Genomic DNA, 20,433 nt, shown 5'->3' with positions numbered 1-20,433 from the left:
GACAAAATCCCACATTTTAGTTGATCAGTTTCACACACATTCATGTACTTTTAAATATAAATGAGGTGTATACAACATGTACGTTTATCGTACCTCCCCCAAAAAAGACAGAGCCTTATGGACTTGTCAAATAACTGTCATGCACCATTATCACCACCGCTTCCAGGTGGTACACATTGCTAAATTGGTTGACTCAAAATCAACAGTGCAAGTTAAGCATGGGTTTGAGCCCCTTTGTGTCAAGCTTTTCTGTTAAAATCCCCTACGGTCTTAAGGGCCCGGGACCGGCCAAATTCAATGTTTCATCAAATAATTGTTTTATATATACATTTTCTTTATACCTTCAGGGGTCCTAAAATAAATAAAAATAGCTAAATGATCCTTGGTCATAGGATCATCTAGCTATTTTATTTTGAATTTTATATATATATACAGTACCAGTCAAAAGTTTTAGAACACCTACTTATTCAAGGGTTTTTCTTTATTTTTACTATTTTCTACATTGTAGAATAATAGTGAAGACATCAAAACTATGAAATAACACATATGGAATCATGTAGTAACCAACAAATTGTTAAACAAATAAAAATATATTATATATTTGAGATTCTTCGAAGTAGCCACCCTTTGCCTTGATGACAGCTTTGCACACTATTGGCATTCTCTCAACCAGCTTCATTAGGTAGTCACCTGGAATGCATTTTAATTAACAGGTTGGTAAAAGTTAATTTGTGGAATTTCTTCTTCTTAATGCATTGAAGCACATCAGTTGTTTTGTGACAAGGTAGGGGTGGTATACAGAAGATAGTCCTATTTGGTAAAAGACCAAGTCCATATTATGGCAAGAACAGCTCAAATAAGCAAAAAGAAACGGCAGTCCATCATTACTTTAAGACATGAAGGTCAGTCAATCTGGAAAATTTCAAGAACTTTGAAAGTTTCTTCAAGTGCAGTCACAAAAACCATCAAGCGCTATGATGAAACTGGCACTCATGAGGACCACCACAGGAAAGGAAGACCCAGAGTTACCTCTGCTGTAGAGGATAAATTCATTAGAGTTACCAGCCCAAATTAATGCTTCACAGAGTTCAAGTAACGTACACATCTCAACATCAACTGTTCAGAGGAGACTGCATGAATCAGGCCTTCATGGTCGAATTGTTGTAAAGAAACCACTACTAAAGGACACCAATAATAAGAAGAGACTTGCTTGGGCCAAGAAACACGAGCAATGGACATTAGAATGGTGGAAATCTGTCCTTTGGTATGATGAGTCCAAATTTGAGATTTTTGGTTCCAAACAGTGTCTTTGTGAGACGCAGAATAGGTGAACGGATGATCTCTGCATGTGTGGTTCCCACCGTGAAGCATGGAGGAGGAGGTGTGGTGGTGCTTTGCTGGTGACACTGTCAGTGATTTATTTAGAATTCAAGGCACACTTAACCAGCATGGCTACCACAGCATTCTGCAGCGATACGCCATCCCATCTGGTTTGCGCTTAGTGGGACTATCATTTGTTTTTCAACAGGACAATGATCCAAAACACACCTCCAGGCTGTGTAAGGGCTATTTGACCAAGGAGAGTGATGGAGTGCTGCATCAGACGACCTGGCCTCCACATTCACCCGACCTCAACCCAACTGAGATGGTTTGGGATGAGTTGGACCGCAGAGTGAAGGAAAAGCAGCCTACAAGTGCTCAGCATATGTGGGAACTCCTTCAAGACTGTTGGAAAAGCATTCCAGGTGAAGCAGGTTGAGAGAATGCCAAGAGTGTGCAAAGCTGGCATCAAGGCAAAGTGTGGCTACTTTGAAGAACCTCAAATATAAAATATATTTTGATTTGTTTAACACTTTTTTGGTTACTACATGATTCCATATGTGTTATTTCATAGTTTTGATGTTTTCACTATTATTCTACAATGTAGAAAATAATAAAAATAAAGAAAAACCCTGGAATGAGTAGGTGTGTCCAAACTTTTGACTGGTAATGTATATATATATATATATATATATATATATATATATATATATATATATATATATATTTATGTGCAATACCTAAATCAGTGATTGGCATTAATTTTGGTTTGACAATTAGGCTATTGTTGTTATAATTTTACTGTCAAAATAGGGCTCCAGAATTGCATATTTTTTTGTACAAATATCACATATGCTAATTCACTTGGGGCTAGGTCAGGTGGGGCAGAGGCACCTGCGGACAGGGCGGCTGGTGGATGCGCTGCATCTTCTGGGCATTGTGAATGATAAATAAGACTATGAATTACTTTTAGAAGGGCCGGGGTCCCTTTATAGGGTTGGAGGGGGGGCGGGAGTCAAGACATCATGGGATAAATTATGATACAATAATTATCACAGTTAGAATTTTGAAACCTCCTTTCTTCAGTAACGTCATAGTAACCTAGTATTGGCAGGATGATGCAATAGTAACCGTGCCATTCCAAACACAAAAACCGGGAAAATAAACAAAAATACATAACACACCGGAATATAAAGTGGATCATCCGATGTGGGAGGACCTTCTTTTGAGCCTAAAATGAAGAACATCGGCCCAATATTGTAGGAGGAGACTTTCCCGCAGTTTAGAATCCTTAGCATATTATAATATAGATTTGTAATCACCTGGTACCCCTGCACATCGACTTGGTAGGCTACTGGTACTCCCTGTATATAGTATAAATCAAATCAAATCAAATCAAATTTTATTGGTCACATGCGCCGAATACAACAGGTGCAGACATTACAGTGAAATGCTTACTTACAGCCCTTAACCAACAGTGCATTTATTTTAAACAAAAAAAGTAAGAATAAAACAACAACAAAAAAAGTGTTGAGAAAAAAAGAGCAGAAGTAAAAATAAAGTGACAGTAGGGAGGCTATATATACAATAGAATAAAGTGACAGTAGGGAGGCTATATATACAGGGGGGTACCGTTGCATAGTCAATGTGCGGGGGCACCGGCTAGTTGAGGTAGTTGAGGTAATATGTACATGTGGGTAGAGTTAAAGTGACTATGCATAAATACTTAACAGAGTAGCAGCAGCGTAAAAAGTATGGGGTGGGGGGGCAGTGCAAATAGTCCGGGTAGCCATGATTAGCTGTTCAGGAGTCTTATGGCTTGGGGGTAGAAGCTGTTGAGAAGTCTTTTGGACCTAGACTTGGCACTCCGGTACCGCTTGCCGTGCGGTAGCAGAGAGAACAGTCTATGACTAGGGTGACTGGAGTCTTTGACAATTTTGAGGGCCTTCCTCTGACACCGCCTGGTATAGAGGTCCTGGATGGCAGGGAGCTTTGCCCCTGTGATGTACTGGGCCGTACGCACTACCCTCTGTAGTGCCTTGCGGTCAGAGGCCAAGCAGTTGCCATACCAGGCGGTGATGCAACCAGTCAGGATGCTCTCGATGGTGCAGCTGTAGAATTTTTTGAGGATCTGAGGACCCATGCCAAATCTTTTTAGTCTCCTGAGGGGGAATAGGCTTTGTCGTGCCCTCTTCACGACTGTCTTGGTGTGTTTGGACCATGATAGTTCGTTGGTAATGTGGACACCAAGGAACTTGAAGCTCTCAACCTGTTCCACTACAGCCCCGTCGATGAGAATGGGGGCGTGCTCAGTCCTCTTTTTTTTTCCTGTAGTCCACAATCATCTCCTTTGTCTTGGTCACGTTGAGGGAGAGGTTGTTGTCCTGGCACCACACGGCCAGATCTCTGACCTCCTCCCTATAGGCTGTCTCATCGTTGTCGGTGATCAGGCCTACCACTGTTGTGTCGTCGGCAAACTTAATGATGGTGTTGGAGTCGTGCCTGGCCATGCAGTCATGGGTGAACAGAGAGTACAGGAGGGGACTGAGCACGCACCCCTGAGGGGCCCCCGTGTTGAGGATCAGTGTGGCAGATGTGTTGTTACCTACCCTTACCACCTGGGGGCGGCCCGTCAGGAAGTCCAGGATCCAGTTGCAGAGGGAGGTGTTTAGTCCCAGGATCCTTAGCTTAGTGATGAGCTTTGAGGGCACTATGGTGTTGAATGCTGAGCTGTAGTCAATGAATAGCATTCTCACGTAGGTGTTCCTCTTGTCCAGGTGGGAAAGGGCAGTGTGGAGTGCGATAGAGATTGCATCATCTGTGGATCTGTTGGGGCGGTATGCAAATTGGAGTGGGTCTAGGGTTTCTGGGATTATGCTGTTGATGTGAGCCATGACCAGTCTTTCAAAGCACTTCATGGCTACAGACGTCAGTGCCACGGGTCGGTAGTCATTTAGGCAGGTTATCTTAGAGTTCTTGGGCACGGGGACTATGGTGGTCTGCTTGAAACATGTTGGTATTACAGACTCAGTCAGGGACATGTTGAAAATGTCAGTGAAGACACTTGCCAGTTGGTCAGCACATGCTCGGAGTACACGTCCTGGTAATCCGTCTGGCCCTGCGGCCTTGTGAATGTTGACCTGCTTAAAAGTCTTACTCACATCGGCTACGGAGAGCGTGATCACATAGTCGTCCGGAACAGCTGGTGCTCTCATGCATGCTTCAGTGTTGCTTGCCTCGAAGCGAGCATAGAAGTGGTTTAGCTCGTCTGGTAGGCTTGTGTCACTGGGCAGCTCGCGGCTGTGCTTCCCTTTGTAGTCTGTAATAGTTTTCAAGCCCTGCCACATCCGACGAGCGTCAGAGCCAGTGTAGTATGATTCAATCTTAGACCTGTATTGACTCTTTGCCTATTGACTCTTTGCCTCTTTCCGGGACGTTGTGAATGAACCAGGGTGTGTTTGTTTTGTTGGGTATTTGTTGTGGGGTTGGTTGTAAGGGTGTATTCGGTTGGTTGTGTTTTGGGTGTGTTTATTGTGGTGTCGTGTGACTCCCAATCGGAGGTAACGAGTGTCAGCTGTCGGCTCGTTATCTCTGATTGGGAGCCATATTTATTCTGTCTGTGTTCTCATGTGGGTTGTGGGTTTTTGTTCCAAGTTTAGTCTTTGTTACTGTTGGACTTCACTTTCGTCTTTTGTTTTGTATTGACGTGCTTTTCTTATTAAAGTCATCATGTTCACTCGCAACGCTGCGCATTGGTCTCCTGATTTAGACGATCGTGACAGAAAAACCCACCACAAGAGGACCAAGCAGCGTAACAAGCGGCAACAGGACCTACCTACACAGGATTTATGGACGCCTCCAAAGGATTCCTGGACATGGGAGGAGATACGGGCTGGAAAGGGTCCTTGGGCACAACCGGAGGAATATCACCGCCCTCGTGAAGAGCTGGAGGCAGCTAAAGCCGAGAGGAGGTGGTATGAGGAGGCAGCACGGAGTCGAGGCTGGAAGCCCGAGAGTACTACCCAAAAATTTCTTGGCGGGGGGCTAAAAGGGAGTGTGGCGAAGTCAGGTAGGAGACCTGCGCCTACTCCCTGGACTGACCGTGGAGAGCGAGAGTACGGGCAGACACCGTGTTACGCAGTAGAGCGCATGGTGTCTCCTGTACGCAGGCATAGCCCGGTAAGGTACATTCCAGCTCCACGTATCGGCCGGGCTAGATTGAGCATTGAGCCGGAGGTCATGAAGCCGGCCCTACGCATCAAGCCATCAGTGCGTCTCCTCGGGCCGGCTTACATGGCACCTGCCTTACGCATGGTGTCCCCGATTCGCCCACATAGCCCGGTGCGGGTTATTCCTCCTTCCCGTACTGGTCGGGCGACGGGGAGTATACAACCAGGTAAGGTTGGGCAGGCTCAGTGCTCAAGGGAGCCAGTACGCCTGCACGGTCCGGTATTTCCGGCGCCACCTCCCCGCTCCAGCCCAGTACCACCAGTGCCTACACCACGCACCAAGCCTCCTGTGTGTCCCCAGAGTCCTGTGCGTCCTGTTGCTGCTTCCCGCACTAGCCCTGCGATGCGTGTCCTCAGCCCGGTACCTCCAGTTCCGGCACCACGCATCAGGCCTACGGTGCGTCCCCAGGGCCAAGCATGCCCTGTTGCTGCTTCCCGCACTAGCCCTGAGATGCGTGTCCTCAGCCCGGTACCTCCAGTTCCGGCACCACGCATCAGGCCTACGATGCGTCTCGGCCGGCCAGAGTCTGCCGCCTGCCCTACGGCGCCTGAACTGTCCGTCTGCCCAACGCCGTCTGAACTGCCCGTCTGCCCAACGGCGCCTGAACTGCCCGTCTGCCCAACGCCGTCTGAACTGTCCGTCTGCCAAGCGGCGCAGGAACTGCCCGTCTGCCATGAGCCTGCAAAGCCGCCCGTCTGCCATGAGCCTTCAGAGCCGTCCGCCAGACCGGAGCCGCTAGAGCTCTCCGCCAGACAGGAGCAGCCAGAGCCTTCCGCCAGACAGGATCAGCCAGAGCCTTCCGCCAGACAGGAGCAGCCAGAGCCTTCCGCCAGACAGGATCAGCCAGAGCCTTCCGCCAGACAGGATCAGCCAGAGCCTTCCGCCAGACAGGATCAGCCAGAGCCTTCCGCCAGACAGGATCAGCCAGAGCCTTCCGTCAGACAGGATCAGCCAGAGCCTTCCGTCAGACAGGATCAGCCAGAGCCTTCCGCCAGACAGGATCAGCCAGAGCCTTCCGCCAGACAGGATCAGCCAGAGCCTTCCGCCAGACAGGATCAGCCAGAGCCTTCCGCCAGACAGGATCAGCCAGAGCCTTCCGCCAGCCAGGATCCGCCAGAGCCGTCCAGCCAGGATCCGCCAGAGCCATCCAGCCAGGATCCGCCAGAACCAGCCAGCCAGGATCTGCCCCTCAGTCCGGTGCTGCCCCTTAGTCAGGTACTGTCCCTTAGCCCGGTGCTGCCCCTTAGTCCGGTGCTGCCCCTTAGTCAGGTGCTGCCCCTTAGCCCGGTGCTGCCCCTTAGTCCGGTGCTGCCACTTAGTCCGGTGCTGCCCCTTAGTCAGGTGCTGTCCCTTAGTCCGGTGCTGCCTATTAAGCAGTTTGTGACTGTGGTGGGGTGGGGATCACGACCGGGGCCAGAGCCGCCACCGTGGACAGACGCCCACCCAGACCCTCCCCTAGTCTTTATGTTGGTGCGTCCGGGGTTCGCACCTTTAGGGGGGGGTACTGTCACGCTCTGGTTCCGGGACGTTGTGAATGAACCAGGGTGTGTTTGTTTTGTTGGGTATTTGTTGTGGGGTTGGTTGTAAGGGTGTATTCGGTTGGTTGTGTTTTGGGTGTGTTTATTGTGGTGTCGTGTGACTCCCAATCGGAGGTAACGAGTGTCAGCTGTCGGCTCGTTATCTCTGATTGGGAGCCATATTTATTCTGTCTGTGTTCTCATGTGGGTTGTGGGTTTTTGTTCCAAGTTTAGTCTTTGTTACTGTTGGACTTCACTTTCGTCTTTTGTTTTGTATTGACGTGCTTTTCTTATTAAAGTCATCATGTTCACTCGCAACGCTGCGCATTGGTCTCCTGATTTAGACGATCGTGACAATAGGCATGTTAGCCTACTTTTACTTGTTATTGTTATTCGTTGTTCACTGTGTATTTAGACTATTCCTCCTGTCACTTTTCAAAAAAAAAAAAAATCTTTATCTTAACTCTGCATTGTTGGAAACGACCCATAAGTAAGCATTTCACTGTTAGTCTACACCTGTTGTTTACGACGCATGTGACAAATAACCATTATTTTGATTTGATTTCATCTTCATTTACAAGGTTTTGGCTGCACTTCCCTTCGCAACACTATCACAATAATTGTAATTCTACATTTCAAAAGAATAAACAATATCTCACCTGGGATTCGAACTTGCCGCAAAAGGTGACAAGAACCAGGAGCCAGGCTCACTAAACTGTGAGCAAATCATTCAGTTGACATTTTGTGTATGTTGTAGTACCATTGACTATCGCGAACCGTTTGACTACTGTTAAGGACGTTCTTATGGAAAAGTATTCCATCACGTCCATCTACATCAACATTTGTAATTGGCGGATGCAGAACTTGTTACCGGATATAATCACTGCCACCTGGTCAGGTTAGCATAGGGCTAAATGTGGCAGGTTATCTTATGGGAACAGGTATACATGTAGCGTTGTATCACGTACAACTACATCAACGATTGTATAATACCCTGTGTTACACATTCCTACATCATACTGCCATGTTCATGTCCATGGTCTTTTGAATGGGCTTGGTGAGTATATGATCAAATTCATGAAAACGGTGTCATATAAGATACAGTATCTAAAAAATATATTTGAGTTTGTGGATACATTTACTTCTGTCAGATGTCTTTGCGCTGAAGACCATTGATCTACATTTTTGCCCATTGAAGACCATTCAAAAAGCCTACAAGGCTACTTGCATAGGGTGTTGGCTGATGCGCATTTTGAGACGGACCATAATTTTAAACGTAAACTTTTTCAATGTTTGCAAGTATGGACCCGCTTATATTTTGGGTTCAGGTGGGGTTAGACAACTACCCACTGGTCACAGACGTCAATTCAACGTCTATTCCACATTGGTTCAACCAGTGTGTGCCCAGTGGGTAAGATCATTTACAAAATAAACCCAGAATACAATTATGTCATTCATTTGGAATGGATAACATTGCTTAGTTCATCATCAACAATAATTTATATATTTGCTAGCTTTATGTACAATTGATTATATACAATTGATTATACATTACAGTGAGGGAAAAAAGTATTTGATCCCCTGCTGATTTTGTACGTTTGCCCACTGGCAAAGAAATGATCAGTCTATAATTTTAATGGTAGGTTTATTTGAACAGTGAGAGACAGAATAACAACAATAAAAATCCAGAAAAACGCATGTCAAAAATGTTATAAATTGATTTGCATTTTAATGAGGGAAATACGTTTTTGACCCCCTCTCAATCAGAAAGATTTCTGGCTCCCAGGTGTCTTTTATACAGGTAACGAGCTGAGATTAGGAGCACACTCTTAAAGGGAGTGCTCCTAATCTCAGTTTGTTACCTGTATAAAAGACACCTGTTCACAGAAGCAATCAATCAATCAGATTCCAATCTCTCCACCATGGCCAAGACCAAAGAGCTCTCCAAGGATGTCAGGGACAAGATTGTAGACCTACACAAGGCTGGAATGGGCTACAAGACCATCGCCAAGCAGCTTGGTGAGAAGGTGACAACAGTTGGTGCGATTATTCGCAAATGGAAGAAACACAAAATAACTGTCAATCTCCCTCGGCCTGGGGCTCCATGCAAAATCTCACCTCGTGGAGTTGCAATGATCATGAGAACGGTGAGGAATCAGCCCAGAACTACACAGGAGGATCTTGTCAATGATCTCAAGGCAGCTGGGACCATAGTCACCAAAAACAACAATTGGTAACACACTACGCCGTGAAGGACTGAAATCCTGCAGTGCCCGCAAGGTCCCCCTGCTCAAGAAAGCACATATATAGGCCCGTCTGAAGTTTGCCAATGAACATCTGAATGATTCAGAGGAGAACTGGGTGAAAGTGTTGTGGTCAGATGAGACCAAAATCGAGGTCTTTGGCATCAACTCAACTCACGTGTTTGGAGGAGGAGGAATGCTGCCTATGACCCCAAGAACACCATCCCCACCGTCAAACATGGAGGTGGAAACATTATGTTTTGGGGGTGTTTTTCTGCTAAGGGGACAGGACAACTTCACCGCATCAAAGGGACGATCGACGGGGCCATGTACCGTCAAATCTTGGGTGAGAACCTCCTTCCCTCAGCCAGGGCATTGAAAATGGGTCGTGGATGGGTATTCCAGCATGACAATGACCCAAAACACACGGCCAAGGCAACAAAGGATTGGCTCAAGAAGAAGCACATTAAGGTCCTGGAGTGGCCTAGCCAGTCTCCAGACCTTAATCCCATAGAAAATCTGTGGAGGGAGCTGAAGGTTCGAGTTGCCAAACGTCAGCCTCGAAACCTTAATGACTTGGAGAAGTTCTGCAAAGAGGAGTGGGACAAAATCCCTCCTGAGATGTGTGCAAACCTGGTGGCCAACTACAAGAAACGTCTGACCTCTGTGATTGCCAACAAGGGTTTTGCCACCAAGTATTAAGTCATGTTTTGCAGAGGGGTCAAATACTTATTTCCCTCATTAAAATGCAAATCAATTTATAACATTTTTTACATGCATTTTTCTGGATGTTTTTGTTGTTATTCTGTCTCTCACTGTTCAAATAAACCTACCATTAAAATTATAGACTGATCATGTCTTTGTCAGTGGGCAAACGTATAAAATCAGCAGGGGATCAAACACTTTTTTCCCTCACTGTATATTCCTTAAGAATCAAGGGCTATATATCATGAATTTAAAAGTCCAAAAAGGTATGTAGCAATTGCAGATTGCCCCTTTAATGTATTGCTATCTTCCATGATTGATAAAATTGGTAATACAAATATGTTTGAATAGAAATATATTCAATGGGTGTCTTAGATTTACTTTTCTATACAATAAAATAAAAAGGACAATTCTCTTATTTCTACATTTAATATTTTCACAAATATAAGAAACAGAAATTGCTGTCATTTTACCTTTCTTGAGAAGATCCAGCTTGTTCTCCTCATCACTAACCCTGTTTCCACTTTGGCTCGTATAATATTGGTAGAACTCCTAAAATAAGGTTCAGAATGACCAATTATTTCACACTGGGGATGGTAGTTAAACGGAAGAGATCAACTGGAATGGCTCAAATGGAGGTATTACATATCTTGTTTTCTTTAACAACACTGGGAAATTAATAAGTAGTGAATTAAAAGTTGTGAAAGGGTAACCAGGGTAACGGAATTACGCTGAGACGCAGATGTTTCACTTTAAAATGTATACCAAAGAAAATACATTGATTTCAAAGTTTAACAAACCATAAAACTCTATGCACAAGGACTACTTTTAACAATTTCCGAAGAGAATTTACAGGAAACACTGTGCAAATACAAAGTTTGTGAACAGAATAAAACTGAGGGAGATTTCACCGTAATTCTATTACGGTAAAATTGCCCGAAAGTATTACTTGCATTACTTATTATCATTGAGTAGACTCTCCTAAGCACCTTTTCAGCCAAATTGATGTAATAACATATTAAATCCAGAGTTCAGTTATTACCAGTTTAGGGAGGACCACATAGGATATTATGGCCAATAAGATCACTGCACAGGCTGTGATGAAGTATCCAAAAGCAGCATCATTTATCTCTGAGCCACCTGGTGAAGGAGAGAGAGAGAGAGTGAGAGAGAGTTGATTTTGAAATGCCACGGTTGCCCCCTCTTAAAAAAGGTGTATCATCTCTCAGACTTACTTGCGATAGCACAGATCATGGAGAAGGCAGCGAAAGTGCCCGCCAGGCCTTGCCCACTCATGATGGGCGTGGTGTATTTGGCAGGCATTAGGCCTGCCATGCCAAACAGACTGCCCTGCAGGATAGCGCCAAAGGCTGAAGAGGTTGTAAAAAAAACAGTCCAGTCATACAACAACAAGGAATTATCGCTTGACGAATGAATAACTACTCAGACAGTGATTCCAATATGCCCCAATTATCGCTTGTACACTCCCCTACATATTTATTTGGACAATGAAGCTAAATCTTTTAATTTGGCTCTACTGTATACTCTAGTATTTGGAGGTGTTTCATGAGGTGACAGAACAGAATGCCTTTTATTTGAGGGTATTCTCATACATATCTGTTTTACCATTTAGAAATGAAATTATTTGTCATAAGTATTTGAACAAATTCAATTATAGTGTATTAAATTAGTCAACATTTTTGTATTTGGTCCTATATTCCTAGCACACAATGACTACATCAGACTTGTGACTCTACAAACTTGTTGGATGCATTTGCTTTGGTTGTGTTTTGGATTATGTTGTGCTCAATAGAAATGAATTGTAAACAATGTTACCGCTATTACCTTTTATCAAATGTGTGGTGAGCCCACAGATTGTGGATCTTAACTTGATCACTCTTTTGTCAGGGAGAAATGTCCTGCTACATCAGGAAATTCAAATGAGCCTTGTGATTCCTTGAAAATGTGCAGTTCTCTTTCTATCCATGCGGGGGCAGTTGAGTCATTGGGATCAGGCCTGCTATCAAAATAATATTATCTCTAGGTCCTACTACTGCAACAGTGTTTCTGAAATGCAACCATACATATCAACCACCGTCATTAAATATAGTTTAATAACACAAAATAGATGTTGGTCTACCACTAGGCTATGACGTACACGTGTGAAGTGTATCCTAAGGTTACGAATGACTTGTCAAAATTCAGTTCAATCGTGGCCTGGGATGGTCTAGCGGTTAGGGCCGTTGCCTTCAGGGCACAGATATAGGCCTACCATGTCAGTGTGGGTTCGATTCTGGCTTACTCCCTTCTGGCAAAAACGACTCCCATTGTTAGGGCAGAGACATGAGCATCTCATCATTATATACAGATCTCTGACTAAGGTAACACCGACATCATCTTGATGTGATGTGACCAATAATGGTTGCAATTGAGATCAGCTGTGCGGATGAATTTAGAGCATATTGATGGTTTAACGAAACATCAACATGCAATAATCTAGTGCCATCAATGGTGGCAATAGGCCCCTTGTTAATAGGCTACTGTTTGTGTTTCCCTGGCTAAAGTTGATTTGGGCCATCAGTTGATTGACAGATGTAGGCCTACTGTATAACAATAAACTTTCCTCCAGTGTGTATGCTCGCCCAGGTTTTATAGTTAGGCTATGTATAATTTGCAGAGGTGGGTAGAGTACTGAAAATCTGTACTTAAGTAAAATTACTGTTACTTAGATTGTAATTTACTCAAGTAAAAGTAAAAGTAGCCCTAATAAGAAACTACTCAAGTGAGAGTAACAAAGTATCCGGTCAGAAAACTACTTAAGTAACCTACTAGTTACAAATATAGTTTGGTAATTTTTTTATGTTTTGCTAAACTGTGACAGAAAACAAAAAGGAAAACAACTTAGTGCAATTGATTTGACATTCATTTATTATTTAAGCCTGCCAGCACCATCTTGCAGATGTACTCCAGCACAGAGGTGTAATCATTATGCAGATTCTGTTGCAAAACATATTGCAACAGAAACCGTTTACTCCAAACGGAAAATGCTAACTACAGTTTCTATTGGACAAATTCAGGTAGGTCCCTGTTTGCTTCCGTTTGGTTCTTAATTAAACAGTCAACGGTTTCCGTAATGAATACACCCTAGGTAGTCTCCAATAAAGACTCACATCAAACTAAGTTCGTAGGCTGTACAGTTTCAATTACGGTCTTATTAAAAGTTAGCTTAATATCTATTAATGTGCTCAATTTCAGAAAAAGGTACAGTGAGGGTGAAAAGTATTTGATCCCCTGCTGATTTTGTACGTTTGCCCACTGACAAAGACATGATCAGTCTATAATTTTAATGGTAGGTTTATTTGAACAGTGAGAGACAGAATAACAAAAAATCCAGAAAATCCAGAAAAACGCATGTCAAAAATGTTATAAATTGATTTGCATTTTAATGAGGGAAATAAGTATTTGACCCCTCTGCAAAACATGACTTAGTACATGGTGGCAAAACCCTTGTTGGCAATCACAGAGGTCAGACGCTTCTTGTAGTTGGCCACCAGGTTTGCACACATCTCAGGAGGGATTTTGTCCCACTCCTCTTTGCAGATCTTCTCCAAGTCATTAAGGTTTTGAGGCTTATGTTTGGCAACTCGAACCTTCAGCTACCTCCACAGATTTTCTATGAGATTAAGGTCTGGAGACTGGCTAGGCCACTCCAGGACCTTAATGTGCTTCTTCTTGAGCCACTCCTTTGTTGCCTTGGCCATGTGTTTTGGGTCATTGTCATGCTGGGATACCCATCCACGACCCATTTTCAATGCCCTGGCTGAGGGAAGGAGGTTCTCACCCAAGATTTGACGGTACATGGCCCCGTCCATCGTCCCTTTGATGCGGTGAAGTTATCCTGTCCCCTTAGCAGAAAAACACCCCCAAAGCATAATGTTTCCACCTCCATGTTTGACGGTGGGGATGGTGTTCTTGGGGTCATAGGCAGTATTCCTCCTCCTCCAAACACGGCGAGTTGAGTTGATGCCAAAGAGCAAAATTTTGGTCTCATCTGACTACAACACTTTCACCCAGTTCTCCTCTGAATCATTCAGATGTTCATTTGCAAACTTCAGACGGGCCTGTATATGTGCTTTCTTTAGCAGGGGGACCTTGCAGGCGCTGCAGGATTTCAGTCCTTCACGGCATAATGTGTTACCAATTGTTTTCTTGGTGACTATGGTCCCAGCTGCCTTGAGATCATTGACAAGATCCTCCCGTGTAGTTCTGGGCTGATTCCTCACCGTTCTCATGATCATTGAAACTCCACGAGGTGAGATCTTGCATGGAGCCCCAGGCCGAGGTAGATTGACAGGTCTTTTGTGTTTCTTCCATTTGCAAATAATCGCACCAACTGTTGTCTCCTTCTCACCAAGCTGCTTGGCGATGGTCTTGTAGCCCATTCCAGCCTTGTGTAGGTCTACAATCTTGTCCCTGACATCCTTGGAGAGCTCTTTGGTCTTGGCCATGGTGGAGAGTTTGTAATCTGATTGATTGATTGCTTCTGTGGACAGGTGTCTTTTATACAGGTAACAAGCTGAGATTAGGAAACAACTCTCTGGTCCATGATCTCTTCAGACCTCTTTACTTTCTTGATTAGCCTGATTTATTTTTCTTGAATTTCCTCTATACGCAATTCAGCTTCTAGCTGCCATATATAATGAAATAAAACTCAACTCAGTTATAGTTATCCTGCTAGTTGTGAATGCCCCCCCAAAACAAATACCTTACTGTTGTATGTGTCATTCTTGCACTAACACTCACACTTGTATTTTCTTACTAGCACTGATTTTGCTGATAGATGCTTTATTGACAAATGGTATTATTTGCAATGACTGTAATATGTGGTTGTTCTCTCTACCTTAGTTGAATGCACTGACTGTAAGTCGCCCTGGATAAGAGCATCTGCTAATTACCAAAATGTAAAATAAAGACATACGACATTGAGGTTGCTGAGGCCTAGTTCTACTTTCAGGACAACTCAGATGATTGAAGGGGAAAAGATTTGACACGTTAAAAAGAAGAAGGAAGGGGGCAAAAAAGGGACCTTAGAAAGGCCGGAAAAACTCACAGTTTATGATGACAATCTTGATCATGGTCAACGTGAAGAAGGGGAGGGGTGCCATCTCTATTTTTACCAAGATGGCCGTCAGAAGAAACACCACCAAAATCACTGCCAGGCTGCCCATGATCCGAAACTTCTGAGGAATCCTGGGAGTTAGAGAGTTGGAGTGAAATTTCTGAGGTCAATCTTATGCTGATTACAAGTGGTTCTCCTGCAAAGTATACTTTTTACACTACTGAACCGAGCTGGGCCAAGCTGAAATGTGCTGGCCTGGCTATGCATCCACTGTAGTTGCTGGAACCATGCTGGAAAGGAAAATGTGAAAAGAAAATATCTGAGCTAGCAAAGTGCAGATTGGGTCGGCACGATAGTGTAAAAAGGGTACAACCGTCTAAGTTGAACCCCAAAGGGATTCTAAACATGCCTGCTCAATACAGGCACACATTATCATATTAGCTTGTCCAGCAAAAGATTAAAGTCCTACTCCAGTCAAAGATTGTCTATTATATTGGCAAGATATTCAAGTGACCACTCTAACAATGGAAATACATGTTCTCAAAGATGGAAGGCAGGCGGGAGGAGGCGAGATCAGGTGGGACCATTCTAGCCAATGAGAGGGCAGATATGCGTGCGAACAACAGGCCATAGAGATAGATAGAGGACTCATATTTGTATCTGTGCCATTATAGTGTCTGTGAAAGCATTGGCAACGCCATTGAGACTTTCTCCATTTTAAAGTAGTACACTTTCTTCTTCATTGGCTGATTGCTCCCATCTCATAGGAATCCCCACACAGTTGACTACTTTAAAATGGTGGAAGCCCACAATGGCAATGTCCATACTAAAACTGGTTATAGCCATGATGAGTCCTCTATCTATCTCTATGACAACAGGCACACCTCTGATATAAAGTCATTTTTTTCCAAGTTGCCCATGCGTCCACTTATAACAGTGCATTCGTAACAACCTAGCCATTACGAAACTTCTGTTCGTTCAAATAAGCCTCACGTAGCAATTTTTTAAATTTAAATTCGTCACTCTCATTGACCTCCATACAAACATTTCTCACTTCATGGGCTTATTTTCGTGGACAGATTTTGGGTGGAGTAATGCCGTGCTAGTCGGAAATTTCCGAGTTGCTAACTGGTTGTAGTTATTAGTGCTGAGCGATTAACCCAAATTGTTATTTTTGTTATTAACAATTAATTGACCGACATCGGTTCAATTACTTGAATACCATTTAGCTCTTTTGTTGTGAGCTCAACATGCCATTTCTCTAGAGAGAAATCAAATAATTCACAAGAGAAATCATGTCAAGAACTGTGTGCGACACTGGGCTGAAGGGAGTTGTAGTTTTTAAATATTCAACATAACCATAATCCACTGCACCTGTTCTTTCCAACTCGGACCGAGATGGATACACTTTTAAGCTTGCTATGATAGGTTAGATACACACAGACCGTATGAGAGAGGAATGTACACAACACAACAAGAGGGATAGAGACAGTTGGTGAAAGTATGCCTTATCTACTTTGAGGAACTAGTAAATGATTTAGTCAGACAGCTCTGCAGCATGCTTAGGCAGGCTAGCCTAGCTAAATAGGATGACTAAAGACAGTACAGTTATGGGGAGCACAGAGAACATTGTTTGGCTGCTACTGCCTGAGCAGAGATGAGATGATGACTTTAAGGAATGAAAAATAATAAAGTAATCCAATAAAAACTAAGTAATATAAAACTGAAATATTTCATTATTTCATAGTAATTTCCTATTTTTCTATTGATGTCTACACAATGTGGACCTCACTATTTCATAGTTAATTTAATGTTGAATAAAATTATCGAAACCAAAATCAAAAACATATTTTTTTATAATCGAACCGAAACCGAACCGACCTCAAAAGGCACTAATCGCTCAGCACTCCTAGTTATACACGTACCGCGTTCAACCAGTTAGCAAGTCAGAACTGTCAGCATTTCCTAGTTCCGACTAGCATGTGAACACGGCATATAACCTTTCGCTTTGCCTCTTCCTCTCTGCTCCAGTCTCATTTTCACCTCATTTAACGCCTGATTTACTTAAAGCGGCAGTGCAGTCCAAAATGTATATATTTCCACACTATGAGGTTGGAATAATACTGTGAAATCGTGAACATTATAATAATGCACTTTTAGTGTAAGAGTTGTTTGAACAGACTACATGAAATTCACATCACCAAGCAGTATACACTGACTGTACAAAACATTAGGAACACCTTCCTAATCTTGAGTTGCACCCCCTTTTGCCCTCAGAATAGCCTCAATTCGTTGGGGCATGGGCTCTACAAGGTGTCGAAAGCGTTCTACAGGGATGCTGACCCATGTTGACTCCAATGCTTCCCACAGTTGTGTCAAGTTGGCTGGATGTCCTTTGGGTGGTGGACCATTCTTGATACACACGGGAAACTGTTGAGCATGAAAAACCCAGCAGAGTTGCAGTTCTTGACACACTCAAACTGGTGCACCTGGCAGCTACTACCATACCCCGTTCAAAGGCACTTAAATCTTTTATCTTGCCCATTCACCCTCTGAATGGCACACATACACAATCCATGACTCAATTTTCTCAAGGCTTAAAAATCCTTCTTTAACCTGTCTTTTCCCATTCATCGACACTCATAAGGGATCATAGCTTTCACCTGGATTCACCTGGTCAGTCTATGTCAATGAAAGAGCAGGTATTCCTAATGTTTTGTACACTCTGTGTGAGTTAATAGACCAATAACAAAGTGAGTTTTCCCTCTTCTCTGCCAATACAAGCTAGTTTTTAGGTTCCACATCCCTCCCATTGGGCTCCTCCAATTAGGCCCCTCTATCAGACCACTCCCAGACTGTCCTAGCAAAAATCTTGCTTGAGAAATTGCATTTTTGCTAAGATTTTGTTATTTTTGTTTATTTTTGACCATTTTAATTGAAAACAATCACACTAATGTACTTAATTGTTAACCAGAAATGATTTGATATTGAGATAAACACAACTGCATTGGGCCTTTAATAAAAGGCGCATCTCAATAGGTGGTCCAGGTATGACATGACATGACACAAGTGTGAGAGTGGGCCTTTCCTCTTTTGTTCTCCATTGCTCCTCTATTGTTCCTCAAGCAGGAGGGGTGGCCAATGACATCACATTATACCATCAGACCAACTCCTTGAATGCCCTAATCTTCAGAAGTTCCCAGTTGTCTAAAAAACACTATTTTTCTCAAACCATTATGTTTTTACCCTTGTGTGTGTACATTACTGTATTTATAACTTTTGGAGTAGAGCTTTAATGCATTAGGAAAGATGTGGGTGGGGTGGTGGGCAAACCTTTGATGCAGGACTGAGTTGAGACAGGTGAAGACCAGTAAAGGCACCATGGCACAAAGCGTCATTACGTTATTGAACTTGGCCTCCAAAAGGCTACGGTTGTCCCCTTCTCCCCCTGTCCCATTGCCTGACAGGTCGGTGCCCATTTGGGAGGGGTCGCTGAGACGGCTGGTAAAATACTGTAGAGACAGAGGACAGTCACTTAATTTGAGTTAATTGTTGATGTGTGGTGATAGTTCTGGCACAACATGGCTGCCATGCATCACCCAGATGGGTGCTATCCATTGTCAGTGGATGAAATACAATAATGTATAAAATATACTATAATGTAAAGCACTTTGAGAAAATTGGAAAAATGCTATTGAATTTAAATCCAATCCATCATTAATTATTATAATGAATAAATTAGGGGTTATCAGTATTTATATTAATTATCATTGGCTATTAAGAATATCTGAAAAGTAAGACTTGAGACATATTTTGAAATGAATGCAGACATTTCACTAAATGCTCTGGCATTGTATCTCTGAAATGTATTCTTTAATTATTCACACTCTTAAAGTAGATGATATGAAAATATTGTGTGCTCTACCATGGTGGCTGTCATAAAGAAGTTCCATGGCAGGAGAGTTCCTAAGCCCAGCATGAAAAAGATCAGCCACACGCCATTGTTTCTGTTGGATGACAGAGGAGAGGAAACTAGGCTTACAGACTTTATTTGTAATTTGACAATAAATACCATAGTATGTAGGCCCACAGAAATGATAAGGTAGAATGGTAATTACTTGACTGTTATGAGACAACATGTGGGATTCAATTAAGCAAATTCCAGTAATTTTTGCGGGACTAGGTGCAACCAATGGGGGAACCCTGGACGTCTGACTGACCTCAAGGTGAGCACGCTAACCACAGTCCCTAAAGAGTTAACTCCCTTAGGGGAGCTCGTAACAGACTTCCAATCCAAAGGTTAACGTAGAGGTTACATTACCATTTGGGTCCAAGAAGTCACAAAGCCTGTAGATTTTTTTAGCATAAGCAAGCACCACGTTCCAATATAATTTGCCAATATCCATATCAAGAAGGACTAGCCAAAGTGTCACAGAAACTTGATACTATATCTGTGGGTGCATTGTCAAAATTTGAAGATGTCGCCATACACATTCAACACATAAAGAGGCTGCTACTCACTTGTCTTTTGGCTCATGGACGGCCATTATTTCTCTTCAGTGATTACTGTCACCCTTTTCCACAGCTCAGCACCAAACCTGAAAGAAATGGGATGGATTGAAACACATTTCACGTCTTTTTCCTTCAGTCATGTTGAGGAATTACAAGAAAACAAACTCATATTATTATTATTTTATCAACTACTTTAGAGAACAAACACAAATAGGGTTTTAGGAGATAAAACTGGGATAGTGGAATAAAAAAATATTTTAATGAATATGGGTCTATGAGATCTGAAAACTAGGGTTAGACTAGTTTCTTAATTAGTGATATTAAATAGCCTACATTTCCACAGTACTGAAACTTAAATTGAAGGTCTAAAATGAAGGTCTGCTGACTCTTTGGATGCTATTCAGTAGCATCCTGACTAATAGCCTAGGCTACAGTGTTTTGCTCCTGTACAATGTAAGATTAATATTCTTCATATTACCAAATATCGAGGCATTAGACAGAGAGAGCATCATGCAATGGGATGAGAGATAAAATACTTACAGCAACAGACTCAGTATCATTAACTACCCATTTCCAGCCAGTAGTCAAGATCTTCTTATTTTATAAAGCTGAGAGGTAGGCTCATGGACATTCTAAGAACTCAGATGTTGACTCCTCCCAGCGCATACAGTTGCCAACTATGTGTGCATTTCAGCAGATGATAGTGACTAACTGGCGCTATCTTAATGTCTTCTCTGCCCCCCAGCCCCCCCGACACATATAGGGCTTTTCCATATTCCCCACACTA

General features: G+C 43.1%; 1 protein-coding gene across 3 annotated transcripts in view; it reads right to left on the bottom strand.

Annotated features, from left to right (window-relative positions):
* LOC123484549 (equilibrative nucleoside transporter 1-like) overlaps nucleotides 1-20,433 on the bottom strand; it is a 47,280-nt gene that overhangs the window by 11,305 nt on the left and 15,542 nt on the right. For 2 of the 3 annotated variants that reach the window (XM_045215022.1, XM_045215021.1), the window contains 7 exons: nucleotides 19,656-19,732; nucleotides 19,060-19,141; nucleotides 18,468-18,646; nucleotides 15,126-15,265; nucleotides 11,251-11,385; nucleotides 11,058-11,155; nucleotides 10,489-10,567 (listed from right to left, as the gene is read on the bottom strand). In XM_045215022.1, the coding sequence (XP_045070957.1) occupies nucleotides 10,489-10,567; nucleotides 11,058-11,155; nucleotides 11,251-11,385; nucleotides 15,126-15,265; nucleotides 18,468-18,646; nucleotides 19,060-19,141; nucleotides 19,656-19,681 (739 nt within the window). In that variant the 5' untranslated portion in view covers nucleotides 19,682-19,732. Of the gene's footprint in view, nucleotides 1-10,488; nucleotides 10,568-11,057; nucleotides 11,156-11,250; nucleotides 11,386-15,125; nucleotides 15,266-18,467; nucleotides 18,647-19,059; nucleotides 19,142-19,655; nucleotides 19,733-20,186; nucleotides 20,284-20,433 lie in introns of those variants that run through there. The other variant, XM_045215020.1, reaches the window with a different exon arrangement.

This window comes from Coregonus clupeaformis, unplaced genomic scaffold (genome assembly GCF_020615455.1).
Source record: "Coregonus clupeaformis isolate EN_2021a unplaced genomic scaffold, ASM2061545v1 scaf0353, whole genome shotgun sequence".
In the NCBI taxonomy this organism is placed as follows: domain Eukaryota; kingdom Metazoa; phylum Chordata; class Actinopteri; order Salmoniformes; family Salmonidae; genus Coregonus; species Coregonus clupeaformis.
This window is presented reverse-complemented; position numbering and strand designations above follow the sequence as displayed.